Raw genomic sequence first — 14,796 nt, 5'->3', positions numbered from 1 at the left:
CAGTTAATAGGAAGAGAATACATACCTAGGAATTATCAGAGGCAATAAAATTGTAAATGACAGATAAGGAAAACATCAAAAGCATATGAAAATGGTGAGATAATTTTGTTAAGTAGAGAATACAGGTCTGTTAGAATCAAACAGATGACTTTAGTTCCATGATGGCGAACCTATGACATATATGTCAGAGGTGACATGTGAACTCATTTTGGGTGACATGCATTGACAGAGACAAAAAATTGCATAATTTAAATATTTGTCTCTTGCAATGGTCAGAGTTGGGCATCACTCGAGTAATATGTGTTGTGTAGCAAAGATACATAGTGAAAACATTCACGATAATTTATTCCAATATGTTAATATAAAAAGGTTAAGAATTGTATAGTACAATTCCAAAGAGATTGATCTTTACTCATGGCATTTTATTTTTACTTGACTGACAAAATGCCCAATTCAGAAACGGTCTTGTTATACTCAACATGTGCCTCGGGTTATCTTTGCGTGCGTTTGGGTGCATTCGGCAAACAGATGCACTTGATCGCCGTGTTCATTAGGAGGAAACAGGAGTGGGAGGGTTAGAAGAAAATGATATACAGTCCAACACTGCCTGACAAAACATTCTGCGTGTCGGATAACTGATTATAGCACCATATATTTGTTGGTACATACACTCTTTGAATTGCTTTGTACCAGGAATCAGTGCAAAAACACTGAAAAATGTTAACAGGTAAGAAACCTATCAAACCTTTTATAAAAAAAAAAAAATGCAGAGATTTATTTATTTTTGCAGCCATATGATGGAGAATCAAAAAAATAAAAAAGCAAGATAGGACATCCAATTAAAAAACTGAATTGGACATACAAAAAATTATCAGGTACCAAAGTGAAAAATTACTCATACAGTCAACTTCCAATTATGAGGGAGGAGGTTAGCGGATAATCCAAAATCATAGCCAAATCGTGGCTGATCCTAAAACAATATTTAATAATGTAATGTGTTAAAATGACCTAATACTAATACAGCAATAGAGTATTTACTTGCACTATTATATAAAGGAATAACAATAAATAATAAAATAAAATACAGTACATTACACTACTACATACTTGGTAAAAGGAATATCCAAAGTTTATTCAAAATATATATTAACATGTAACAAATTTTCACTATCACTAATGTCATATGTAAATATACCGTACAAACAGTAATGCATTATCAAACAATTATTAAAAAGTATAATAGCTAACAAAAAAAAAAATTAATGAGTGCACTTTACTCATTTAGATCTTTTTTTTAAAAATAAGACACGATTGATTGTTGTGTTAGTGAGTGAAAACACTTTCTTCTAATTGAACTTCATAATTTGCGTAGCATAATAATATCGCACAATGAACACAATAGTAATGGTGTACTATATATAATACACCATTACGATTTTCAAAAAAAGCACAATTCAAGTAGCAAATGAACGAAGGAGAAAACCTATTACCGAACTATGAAAATCTTAAAACTTTTACTTGGTTATAAGTTTTAAAATTTTTTTTTCAGAGGCATTATAATTAAGCCGCAATGCAGTTAAACTGCTCGTAGATTATCAGGAATTGATTATAATTATATTCAAAACACAGTCTTGTTAATTAGTTTTTATATAACAAGACTTACTATCTTCAGTTGATGAACTTTTTATCCTCTAATTTTGCATGGATTTAAAATATAAAAAGTTCTTTTATTTCATCTCCAAAACTTTATACTTACTACTCTATGACCATCACCGTACCAACCCAAAGAATTTTATATTCACATTTTTTTTTGCAAATTTCTCAATCATTACATACACTAAATTACATTCCATTTCTTAATTTCCTGGTTTAAGAAACAACGATCAATTTTTGTAATATTCAGCATTGCACAATATGAATGAACATAAAGCAAATATTTATGTTTTGATTTTGTTTTCCAATAAGTGTAGGAAAACAAAACAATCAGGGTTAAATTAGGGACAAAGAGATGCATCTCCATCATGACTTCTGTTTTAAATAGAAAAGCTGAATTATGATTAGAATAAGGCTTTTGCGAGTAAAGAGATCATGCAGCTAAAAAAGCATACTTTTAGTCTAAGAACACCATGCAAATTACCTATTAGAGGTAGTTTTATTTTGTTAAAAACAAGTCTTACTTAATGAAAATTACATTAAAAGTAAACCAGCAGTTTATTTTTCTTAGTTAAAAATAAATTTATGACTTTAAAAAAATTTTTGTGTAATTTCTTTAATCACAAATTTTTTTCAACATAGTATTTACAGTTATAATAGTAAAAATCCACTCTGCTTCCACAGTGAATTAATTTATGAACTAAACAACACCTGCTGAATGGATGTACTTTATTAAAAATTATAATTTAGAGCATCTAAATAATTGTGGTTGTCTAAAAAAATATCAATAATGATAAAAACTTACTGATTTCTAAAATGCTCTGCACATGCTTCACACGGATAGAATCTTGAAAAAATTGTAAAAAAGGTTACCATATCTCTCTGCTGCTGGATACTAGGTCTATCTGGATAATATGCTGCCATTGTATGCAGAAACGCCCATGTCTTAGAACCTATACAGAAAGAAGAGAACTATGTATAAATATGCTTTAACTCGACTCATGCTAGCATAAGTTACTTAAAAACTAACACTATATTTATTTCCAAAGTAGTAAAATTCCTATTTCTGACTCTCAATTAGTTAATACATAACTATACACAAGGGAAAAATATTATCTATGATGAAATTAAATTTGAATTTTTTATTCACCATGCAAGTTATTACTGCAAGTATCTACTTCAATCAAGATATTGTAACAAGACCAGTGTAGCGGGCCTGAGTAATGGATTCCTAGCAATTATTATAAAAGTAATAGAAAATGTAATGATCGGAAAGAATCCAGGAAGGGACAAAAAGGAGAAACCTTTTTGTAAAGAATACATCTGTTGCAATTATCTTTCGTTATACTACCCCCTAACATGATATGAACACCTGTTGTACGGTGAGAAGACCAGACTTGGAATTCGTGGGAACAAAAGCCCCAGTCGACTGTTCTCACCTTCGGCTTGAGTCTGGTCCAGCAGGTAAAGCCACTCTAGCACTATAAATAGCCCAGTAGTAAATCAGTTTGGCAGAAAGTTCTGCGAGGTGTTACGGCATTGGTCCCGCATGGGTAGTTCAGCGAGGAGAGGCTGCAAGTTGTATGGAGTTGTGCGAATTCAGCAGAGTTCTGTGAACCAGTCTAGCAAGACGTACAATGACGGTCCAGCATGGAGAGTCCAGTATGAGTCTGAAAGACGTCAGTCCAGTGAGGAGAGGATCCAGTTTGATAAGATTAAGGTGACGCCACGAGTAATTCAGTAACCATGAAAGTACTATCGGTGAGTTACAGTAAAACTATAAGTGTATATGTGAAAGAAATAATGCAATAGACTTCATTCATAAATTGCTAAGATAGACAACAAAAGGGATTAGCAAGTGAATTTTATAAGATTGTTAATGTAAGACTAGTGGTAAAAAAGGTTTAATACTAGTTTTCTGTTTATATACCCAGAATAAATTCCAAATGATTATTTATTTTAAACTCTCGTGTGTGTAATCTGTATTTACTTATTTACTAATGACATTTTTATCACAGTTTTTATGTCATGCTAACTGTTTTGATTATGTTATGTCTTATGTCATGTAATTATCGTTTAATATTATTATCCTGACTATTACTGTGGTTGTAATTACTATATTAATATTAATACCGTATATAATAATATTAATAACTATATTAATATATAATACCTACATTAATATTTTAACCGTTTTATTATTGTCACTTATTATTATCATTATTGTACTTATCACCACTGTTATTATTATTAATTTGCCTGGTTGTAATTTGAACATTTTAATCCAATAAATAAAAATTATATAAACATTATAAATTATCAACCACCTCTCAATACACTGATCAAGCCGCGCAGAACCACACATGACAATTTATAATTCTCCTACGTGACAATTATTTGATTTCTTTTCATATTAACTATTCCTAGATTAGGTGTCTATGAGAACTGCATCTGGTACCATCACCGTAATCTATGTATAGAATTAATGTTAGCATCTTATAATAGCTTAGAAGTTGCTCCTATTATTGTGGCTTAATAAAGGTTGTAATTCTAGAATTCCAGGTGTTATTTATAACCATAGTGTTGCACAGGAACCAATTTATAAAATCTGGTAAAATATCTGTAGCAGTTTATGCTCACTTACTTTAAACATAATACACCCTGAATCTCCCAGCAGCTTCTTTTATAAGACAAGTTTAATTGATGTGAAGATGAAATCAATAAATAAGAAAATAACTTTGTATTAATATCCTATGTTTTAGTAGCAGAAGAACTAAAAAAGAATTAAAGGAAGGCAATTTCTATATGAGATCTTTTCCAAAACATTATAGCATATGCATCCTAACTTACAATGTCTGGTCTGTAAATAAAGTAATGAGACTAGTATTTTTTTGGCAGCCAAACTTTACATTGTAAAGTTACTAGTAAACATATGGTTATACGAACAGCTGATTTATGTTAGGTATTAATATTTTTAGTCTATTTTTGCCACGCGAGATGTAAACAAACTTTTAGTGAAACATGTTTTTTGTTGTGCGTTACAAAAATGAGCGGATACTAATTATGAGCAACATTGTGCAATCAAGTTTTGTATTAAACTCTGTGAGAATGCTACTGAAACTTTTTCAAAATTGAAAGGGGCGTACGGAGATGACATTCTGTCACGAGCTCAGGTTTTTTCAGATGGCCGGGAATCAGTTGCGGATCATCCACGCTCTGGAATACTGTTAATATCAAAAAGTGATGACAATGCTGAGTGAATCAGAGACTTGATACGGTACGATTGTGATTGCAAAACAATTGAATTTTAACGATACCACAGTCCATCAAATTTTGACAAACAAATTGGACATGAAACACACGTTTGTGCAAAATTGAATAGAAAAACAACAGGATGGAAGTGTGCCGCAATCTTCTACGGCGAATTGAAACCGATCCTGATTTTCTAAAAAATGTTATTACTGGTGATGAATTTTGGATACTTGAGTACGACCCAGAAACAAAATGCCAGAGCAAGGAGTGGCACACGTCAAACTCACCACGCCCCAGAAAAGCAAAAATGGGCAAATCCAAAATTAAAACCATGCTAATTTGTTTCTTTCATAGTAATGGCATTGATTGTCCATAAGAAGTTTTTGCCTACAGGACAGACTGTAAATCAATATGTTTACAGAGCAATTCCTGAAAGACAGAAAAGAATTGCACACATGAGACTATCAAAGACAACTGGATGCTGCATCGTGACAATGCACCTTGTCAGACTGCACTTCTCAGAGTCCCTGCGACTTTTTCCTGTTCCAGACTTTAAAATCAACCTCAAAAGGACACCATTTTGGAACTGTAGAAAACATTTTTAAAAAAATGTAACCGACCATCTTTAGGACATTTCGGGTCTGAATTCCAACACTGTTATGAAGAGTGGGAAAACCATTTGAAGCGTTGCATGGCTTCCCAAAGGAACTATTTCAAAGGCGATAAGAGTTCATATATAATTGGATTATAAATAAATTTTTCCGAACTAGTCTCATTACTTTATTTACAGACTTCGTATTCTCCAAGGGGTTTTGAGTATGGTCTGTTCAGTCTTGATGTTAACACTGTGATTACAAGCCTCATTAATTACAATCACTCACAGATTACTTTCCTCACAGACTGAATAACCTACAGTAGATCAGCCTACGGAAGCTTTGTAACATGCTTGGAATGAAATATCAGATAACCAGGTCAAAAGTGATACCTCGAATAGTGAAATTAATACTTTCAGGAAATGCTGCACTGATCAATGTTTCTTGAGTTTCAGATGAATTACATATATTGCATTCATAATAAAAACTACAATATGGGGAGTATTAAAGCTATAAATTAACGTATCCATTTCTTTTGGAAGCAATGAATTACAAACACTGCCTTTACTCAGCAGGGTTAGCATTAAAAACAATACCTGGCTGGATATTGGTTCCTAAACATTTTTTGAAAACTATAACAAATCCTTTCTAAACACTGCTGCAGATATTATTCACCTCAAAACAGTCAGGAAACTGATTAAATGTCTGGACACAGCATTTTTTGTCAGAATATTATTCAGCTTATGTTGTTTTTGCATAATCATATTTTTAAATTTCATATTAACAAGTTGAGAATGTGAAACGTGTTACAACTAGCAAAGTTCCATTTTTGTGTGCTTGTCTAGTTTTTATTAACAGATTTGCAAAATCGATTATGTCATGCATTATGTTGTGGTTTTTGTACCTGTGGAAGATTGCATGTCCAATACAATACTACTCTTATGAAGTTTCTGATTTGCTACATTAACAAATGATAGTAATTTTGATGTAGGTATTTATATTTAAATTAAAATTTTAATAAAGGCAGATCACAAATGTGGAGAATTTAAAATCCATCCATATACCTTGATAAAGTACACTACACTGCTATAATTTAATAATAAAAAAATAAAAAAGTTTAATCACTGATATCTTTTTTATTCAAATTAAATAAAAAATTATTACTGGAAATGTTTTAACTTCATATCTTATCAGACTACTTCTCACCAATTTGATGAAAAATATTGAGAAAATATATACTGTTTATTTCTAGCATGATAGTCAATCACCGTAATTAGGTATAGTCATTACTATACTGTATGGTTTGGCTGAAATGTACTCCAGCTATTTTGAAAATGAAAAGAGATTATCAAATGAAACAAATATAACGTAAAAGTATCTTATTTATGACAACCTAAATATTCATCCTGTATGATTTATAGCTACACATCTCTCTCAACAGTAAACCAGTTTTCTCATTCTGATGCTTACAATTTTTCCTTAATCCATGACTTCGCTTCATGTTTAAATTCACATCTGTGGTGAAATGAATACTTTGCACATCCCTCCTTAATTGTGGAAAGACGTGAAAACCGCAAAAAATCTCATGAATATGGAGAATGTGGGATGTGGAATAGATTCAACTTTCAAGAACCTTGGCAATTGTATGTCATGTGCATGGCCGTGGCCAAACGCATTGCAGAATTATCAGCTTCATGGATTTTTGAACACGACACACTTCTCTTAAGGCTTATTAGAAGCTCCAAAAGGATGTGTTTCCGCTTCCTTATAGTGCTTCTTATCAGTTACAAAAACCGGTTGACCCTTGCAATGTTCATTGTCAATATTTTCTTTACTAGCATCTGATGAACAAAATTTGATTGCTCATCTATAAAAAGTACTTTGATCAACAAATAGCATCAAACAATATTTAAATGATTATGAATATCGCTGGTGTACAGTTTTTCTAAGTTGAATATTCAATCGCACATTGACATAGCAGGCTTACTAGACTCCAACAATGATGACAAATAGAAAATGAGAGGGCAGGGGTCAACAAGTTTTGGAATGTTAGAAGTAGGGGAATGAAACTATACAAGACAACAGCACCAGTTACTTTGTACTACAGTTTGTTCCTGTTATAATCCAGTGTGCATAACATTCCATCTGTCCTTCATAATTAGAGTATGAATATCCTCAAAATAAACTGTGAAATTAGTCTGCGGTTTAAACATTTATTGTTTCCAATTACTTGATGTTTTATTGATCTCGTACAAATTTTTCTGCTTATGATGAATGTAGGTGACACCACTGTACTGAATGTTGTCAGTTTTCAGTTATACAATGACATTAATGCTTCATTTCCTGTCACAGTAGTCAAGGAACTATCACTTCAGAATGAATGAAGAATGCTTAATGATTTGCACACATATATACATGATTTAACTTTATATATTTAATTATCAAAAATACTCCTAAAAGTAATAATAAAAATATTAACAGTTAATAGATTTCTATAACTCACCAAGTTGGTCTCGATCTAACGGGCAATCAGCCGGTGGGCGTTTTGTAAATTGCTGAGGGTATGCTTGCTAAAATGTAGAAAAGAAAATTAGAAAATTATAAATGCAGAAAAGTAATAATACAGACGTATTTAAAATATTAAATTCTTTATCTCAACTGCTTAAATGGAACACACATACACAACAAGTTATTAGTATTCAACTAATTTCCTTATGCAAATCCATTACAATAACTGATATAGTAGTTTTTTTAATAAAAAGTGTATAAAAATTCAAAACTTAAATAATAATAAGAAAAATATAATTTATGTGGTTAGAAACTTTTTTGCTAATAAAAGTATTATAACTTAAAAATATTTCTTATAATATATATTAACACTAATAATAAATATGGAGATTATCTATTTTTTATTTTATAATTGTGTTTTTTTTTTATATTACTTTGATTGAGGTTTTACAATTTCTTCTTTTAATCCATTAACAATCAGAATAAAAGATATATTTATTTAAGGATTTTTCACTTTAAATTTTATTAAAGTATTAAATTTTAAGCTCTATTGAAATATCTGGAGAAGTTGAAGAATAATTTCTAACTTTTTACTGTAATAAAGCATGTCTATTTATTGTAGCATATTTTGAAAGATATTTTTAAGGTAATGGGTTTTATGAGATTATGAACATTATTGTGCATATAAAACTGTAGAAATTCGTAACTAAAACTAAATTCATATGAAACTGAATGAAAGAACTTTGAAAAATGTTACTAATACTACTTATATGGTAAAATAAGTAATGTTATTAGTGTCAGAGAGAACGTTACAAACATTTTTGAAACCATTTGGTAATTTATTAAAAACTGGCAACAGGAAAGGATAAATAGCAACAGTTGTGCTGTCTAGTTTGACAGATGGATATTTCTTAAGAATAATGAATTAATTATTTTTAATGAAGACTGTATATTCAAAAATATAAACACAAGGATAAGTTTATATTTTTCATTTTCTAAATTTATAAAATGATTGACACAAATAATGAATTGACAACAGTGTTTTGTATCTTGGAGATGAATTCTAGATTTTTGAAGGAGCTCCAAGAGAAGATATTATATTTAGATGGGAATATGTTTAACTATAATAAATATTTAATAATGATGACAAGCTTAGTATTTTATTATTGCGCTCAAATCGAACAGTACAGTTTGATTTTATTACTAACAATAATAACAAATTGATCAACCCAAGAAAATTTTCATCCAACACATACTCAGAAATTTCAATTAATTGGCAAAAGAAGTACTGTTATCATTAATAGGAATTTTATCCATGCAATAACCAATGTTATGTCCACCTGAGAAAACAAAATTGAAAAACTTATTTATATTTAGATGATTACATTCCATTCAGTGAATTTTTTTTAAAAAAAGCGATGAAAGTAGTATCTATCATAAGTTGTGTTATTTTCAGAGATGGAAAATAAAATCATTCAAATCAGTCAGCTAATAAAAAAAAGTCTACTTTTTTAATGGGAGGTAGAGAATAAAAATTTATGAAATGAAAAGTAAAATTGCTGCATTGCACAATATAGTTATCACAAGTACTTACAGAAAAAGACCATAATCTCCTCACAATTCCGTTCTTTCTCTAACCAATAGAAAGAAATCTTTTTCTAACTGTTCACTAATCATATGTTGTTGCTTAAAGACACATATAAATAAGCCTTTTTTACTCTTTATTCTTCTGTAAGCATTTTAATTTATTAAAAATCAATGCGTTCTTCTTAATCCTCCTTCGTATAATATATTCAATCTATAATTCTAACTACAATTTTCTAATTTTATTAAAATTATTCACATAGTCTGTATTTTACAGTGAAAAAAAACCAAAACCAATATTTTGGGAATTTTATTTTATTTATCTTCAAATTATGAAAAATGCTATTTATCCTCACCGAACTGTTAACATTTTTTTTTTTCCTCTTTGATGAACTACGCTTGAAAATTTTCTTCGACTTTTTTACAGATTTTGGATTCTTATTTTTTGTTATTCTCTTATTTTTACAACTATTGAGACAGATTCCTCTTTCACGACTTGCACGTCTCTTCTTCTTACCCGACGAACAGAAAATTAATCTATCAGCTGTAGGCGCTTTTCTTTGTTGAGATTTTTTTTTAATCTTCATTTTCATTAAAACTTCAAAACATACACATTTTCATTTATAATAACAATACACATAAAACCATTCAGTATAATATTTTTCTTTAAAATGTAAATAATAAATTTTAACTACATTTTATTACACTAAATTTAGATATAAAGTTTACTATTTACACAATCAATATAAACAAAAACCATTAGGGAATATTACAAGGATTTAATTAAATACACTTAATTGATTATAATTAACTAATTACTATCTATCGATTATTAATATTAATTTCATAACAGTCGCTTTCAGTTTTTTGTATTCTTTAAGCATAATGATATTTTTTAATGAATGTGACAGATTATTAAAAGTTTGTAATTTTTTATAATATACTGAAAAAACATGTTTTTTGTTTAACTGCTTTAATTATACAAATGTAATTTTGTTAATACAATTTTCTCCATTACATTACATTTATAATTTCAATTCATCTTAAATTTTTTATTTTGATATCAATCTATTTGAGTATTTTTATCCTCTGCACTTACTTTTATTATAAAATTATGACACGTGTGTTCTTTTCATTTGTCTACTTCAGTTCTTTCTGTAGTATTTTCCCAGTAACTTTTTTTTCTCCAAATCAACTTAAACCCAATTCATTTTGATCTGTATGTAACATAACTTTTAAAATCTTAACTATTACTACAAAACTTCTGAAACTCTTTTTTTAAAGCTGAATTACATGATTAGAAAATGTCTCCAATTCCTAAACCTGTTTGATATTAGCAGATTTCTGAGGCTTCTTTCCTTGTTTATTTGAATCTGCTTTTGTTTACTTTCTTATTTTATATGATCTTCCTAATTTGCCGTATTAGTACATTCAGGTTATTTATAAGTCCTTGGTGTAATCCTGTACAATAATTTTTTTCTAACAAAATGAAAATAAATTTTAATGAGGTTATGAGAACTCAATCAGAAAATCGAAAACAATTTTAAGTGCTCATCTAAAATTAATGGCTTCTAAAGAATTTTGCAATTCCACCTCAATTAAGGGTAATCTGGATATAAAAATTGGCAATGGTCCTTTCATCTGAATGACACCTAGAAATCCAATATATCTACACAATTTCTTCCTTCTTGCTTTCTGAATTACTAGGCAGTCCTTTTACAACTTATTCCCCCCACCCAGTCTCTCTTTTCCTTTATCATACATCCTGACTTAGGTACTGTGGGAATTGTGTCAGTCGCTGCCTCGGTTCAATCGGCGATTCCAAGCTGGAACCTCTAAATATTTGACCAGCAAGGGTAAGAAGAGAATGGCAAATTTGTCAGCGAGAGAACATACAAGAATTGTTTCTTGTATAAAAATCCTAACTAGTGGATAAGAAATTTCAAGCATTATCCAGTAAGAATCAGGTAAAAAGATAAGATCTCACAGGTTAGCAACTGCCTCTTATATCAACAGGGCTAATTTTTTTATCTTATTTAATGAAATCTATCCCCCAAAAAGGTAAAAAATCCATGAAGAGAATAATTTGTTAGTTCAATACTGATAAATTTACTTTAAAAAAATCATATATTTAATGTAGGTATACAAATATCAAAAAATTAAATCATGCAATAAATTTTGTTCTAGTACAAGGCTATTTTTAAGTAACTACTAGGTTTTATGTGAATAAAATAGTAGTAACCACTGAACTTAATATTAAGCTGCAAATTTAATTAACTTTTGATATCAACTTTTCCAGATTTCTAGTAACTTCCTAAAAAACAAAGTCAATTAAAATTTACTTGATTTTAATTTAAACAAATAGATTTTGTATCACAGAAGCATGTTTGTTTTTCATTAATCACAAACTAGAAGGAAAGTAGATAATGAGTTACTGCGTTTTGAAGTAAGAACATGGATTTTTTTTAACAACTGAATTATTGCCAGAAAAATGAAATGCATGGTAGTGCTATTTCACCCAGACAGTAAATACATTTATTACCATTTGAGTTCCCTGGTCCCAGTTGCCGGTGTTCATCGTACCACTGTCAGCAGAACAGTAAACTACATAATGGATTGAATTATTGAAAAATCAGATTAATGGATCCATTTCCCTTATACGGAGAAATTAATGGGGCTAACCTTTTGGGACAGTTATGGTTTTAGGTGTTAAGGGTAGTAGGGGCAGTAAGTAGCACTCTCATTAAGATAAGGAACTCGTCAATATTTAGGGATGAGTACATTAACAGGAAAGATTGGTTATACATCAAATAATGTACAAGCAACTTGTGATGCTGGAGAAAAATTTACCAACAGAGTCCATGATGCAAAGATATGAAGAAGAAGTTCTGTTCTTTCTTGGCAAGATGGAGATTACTGGGAGATTCAGGGTATAGTATTTCTTTGTGTTTAATAACACCATATAAATCTTCTATGGTTAGTGCACAGTATCATTTTAATTTAACACATTGTGAGGAGCGGGTTATCATAGAAAGATTTTTTGGGCAGTGGAAAATTGTTTCCCAATTCTGGGTAATTGTTTGGGAGTGCTAAAGTTGATTGTGTCTGACACTTTTTTACACATTACAACGCACCTACCTTTAGTTAGTAAACGAAGAAGTTCAATTTGTTGATGAACTCTTGAGAATAGATCGAAGGGGAATAACAATCAAAGAGGAAGAAAATATAACAGCAAGATGAAATGTATAAATTAATGAACAATGTATTTTTTTTTAAAGTTGTATAATAGTTTTAAAACTGGTAATTATATTCTTTTATATTGTAACAAAATGATAAGAAAATTAAAATGACCTTTCAAAAAAAAATTAATTTTAGAATATATAAAATACTGGGATACTTATATCACAAATGTGTGGGTATGAATGTGTATGTGTGCACACACACACAAACACACGCAAGTATCACCCCTTGATAATTTTTTCATTTTACAATCTTTTCTTAAGTTTTTTAATTTATTATTCTTTTTTATTTAATGCATAAAAAAAGATTAGGATTGCAAAAACATTTATTAAAAATTGTGAAATTTTTTCAATTTCTACATTTCTTTGGACTGATTGCCATAAATTTTTTAAAAAACTTTTTCAATTAGCAGCTTTTCTTTTTTGATTTGCAGTTTATTATCTATACTTGCTGCAGGACTAAAATTTATTGGGGTTGTGCAAAGGACAAGTCTTTACTTTCTTCGTTTTGTAATGCATAATTGTTTCTGATTTTCTCTAATTGCTCACTTGACATGGTTGGTTCTGAATCAGTTATTCTGAGCTATTTTTTTCTTCAAAAATTTTCAGATTGAGCACTTTGTAGGGAGTTGTCTACTTGTCCTGTATTCAGGCTAACAAACTTCCCAAGATTTTACTAACCCAGAATTTTTCATTATTTCATTACTTTTATTTCAGAAGTGTAGTTTCCAATGGTTACAATTTAATTTTTTTAATATCCTGTTGTTTTAATGTCGGTTGGTTTCCTTCTTTATGGCAGATTTTTTATATAAGTTTTATTAATTGGATGGTCGTTACCAGTTTACCAAATAAAATTGAGAACAATTCAATGGAGATATAGATATTATTTTTTCTGACTATATCACTCCCAGCAACTTACGACTTTTCAAATACTATTTTATTTTCAGATAATAATTTTACAAACAAATTCCTATCTAGCCTTGTCTATTACCTCTAACATCTAAAAAGATGTCTTTTCCAAATAACTGTAAAATATCAACTCATGACACACTTCTCTACCGAAATATGATGTATTATGAAATAAAGATTACTTCATATCGACTAGCAAGTAAAAGTACATATCAGAATGTCTCAGTGTGGATCAGATGTGTGTTTGATTCATCAAAAATATAGTAACAACTAGGTATGAATGTAGTAGGAATTAGCAAGGTTCGGTGTAAAGAAAAATATAACTTTTGGTCAGGTGATTTTAGAATAATTAACTCAGTGTCAAATATAGGGCAGGCAGGAGTAAGTTTCGTAATGAAAAAGAAGATACTACCTTCTCTACTATCTTCCCTGATAGTAGAGCATTTCAAAAAGCTTAGCAATAAAATCATTGTAATAAGGATAAAATCAAAACCTAAGCCGATGATTGTTAATGTTTATAAGCCTACAAAAGTGCCCATGATGAAATTGATGGAAGTAATTAAACATATAAAACAGGATGAAAATTTAATAATAGTGGAGACTGGAATGCAAGAAAGGAAATATTGTGGGTGAATACGGACTGGGCAAAAGGAATGAAAGAGGAAACAGACTTATTGAGTTTTGCATGAAGTATAATTTAGTAATTGCCAACATCCAGTTTAAATATCATAATAGAAGAATACACACATGAAAAAAGCCAGCGATACTGCAAGGTATCTGATAGTTTATATCATGGCTAAACAAAGATTTAGAAATAAATTCATTAACTGCAAAGCATAACCAGTAGCAGACACTGATAGCGATCATAATTTAGTGATAATGAAATGTAGACTGGGGTTTAAAAACTTGAAGAAAAGGTGTCAGATGAATTGGTGAATTTAGAGAAACGAGGAAGGGGAGATAATTAAGATTTTTGTGGATGACATCAACAGAGATCTGAGTAAAAAAGATAAGGTAGAAATATAGAAGAAGAACGGGAGAATGTTAAAAAGGAAATT

The 14,796-nt window shown here is 29.9% G+C and overlaps 1 protein-coding gene across 1 annotated transcript in view; it reads right to left on the bottom strand.

Annotated features, from left to right (window-relative positions):
• The window catches only part of Alr (Evr1_Alr domain-containing protein Alr), a 48,599-nt gene that overhangs the window by 1,261 nt on the left and 32,542 nt on the right, over positions 1 to 14,796 (bottom strand). The window contains exons 2-3 of the mRNA XM_075368915.1: positions 8,002 to 8,068; positions 2,459 to 2,606 (exon numbers count right to left, since the gene is read on the bottom strand). Coding sequence (XP_075225030.1) covers positions 2,459 to 2,606; positions 8,002 to 8,068 — 215 coding nt within the window. The remainder of the gene's footprint in view (positions 1 to 2,458; positions 2,607 to 8,001; positions 8,069 to 14,796) is intronic.

Source organism: Lycorma delicatula, chromosome 6 (genome assembly GCF_047948215.1).
Source record: "Lycorma delicatula isolate Av1 chromosome 6, ASM4794821v1, whole genome shotgun sequence".
Taxonomy (NCBI): domain Eukaryota; kingdom Metazoa; phylum Arthropoda; class Insecta; order Hemiptera; family Fulgoridae; genus Lycorma; species Lycorma delicatula.
Note: the sequence above shows the minus strand (reverse complement) of the source record. Positions and strands in the feature narration are given on the sequence as shown.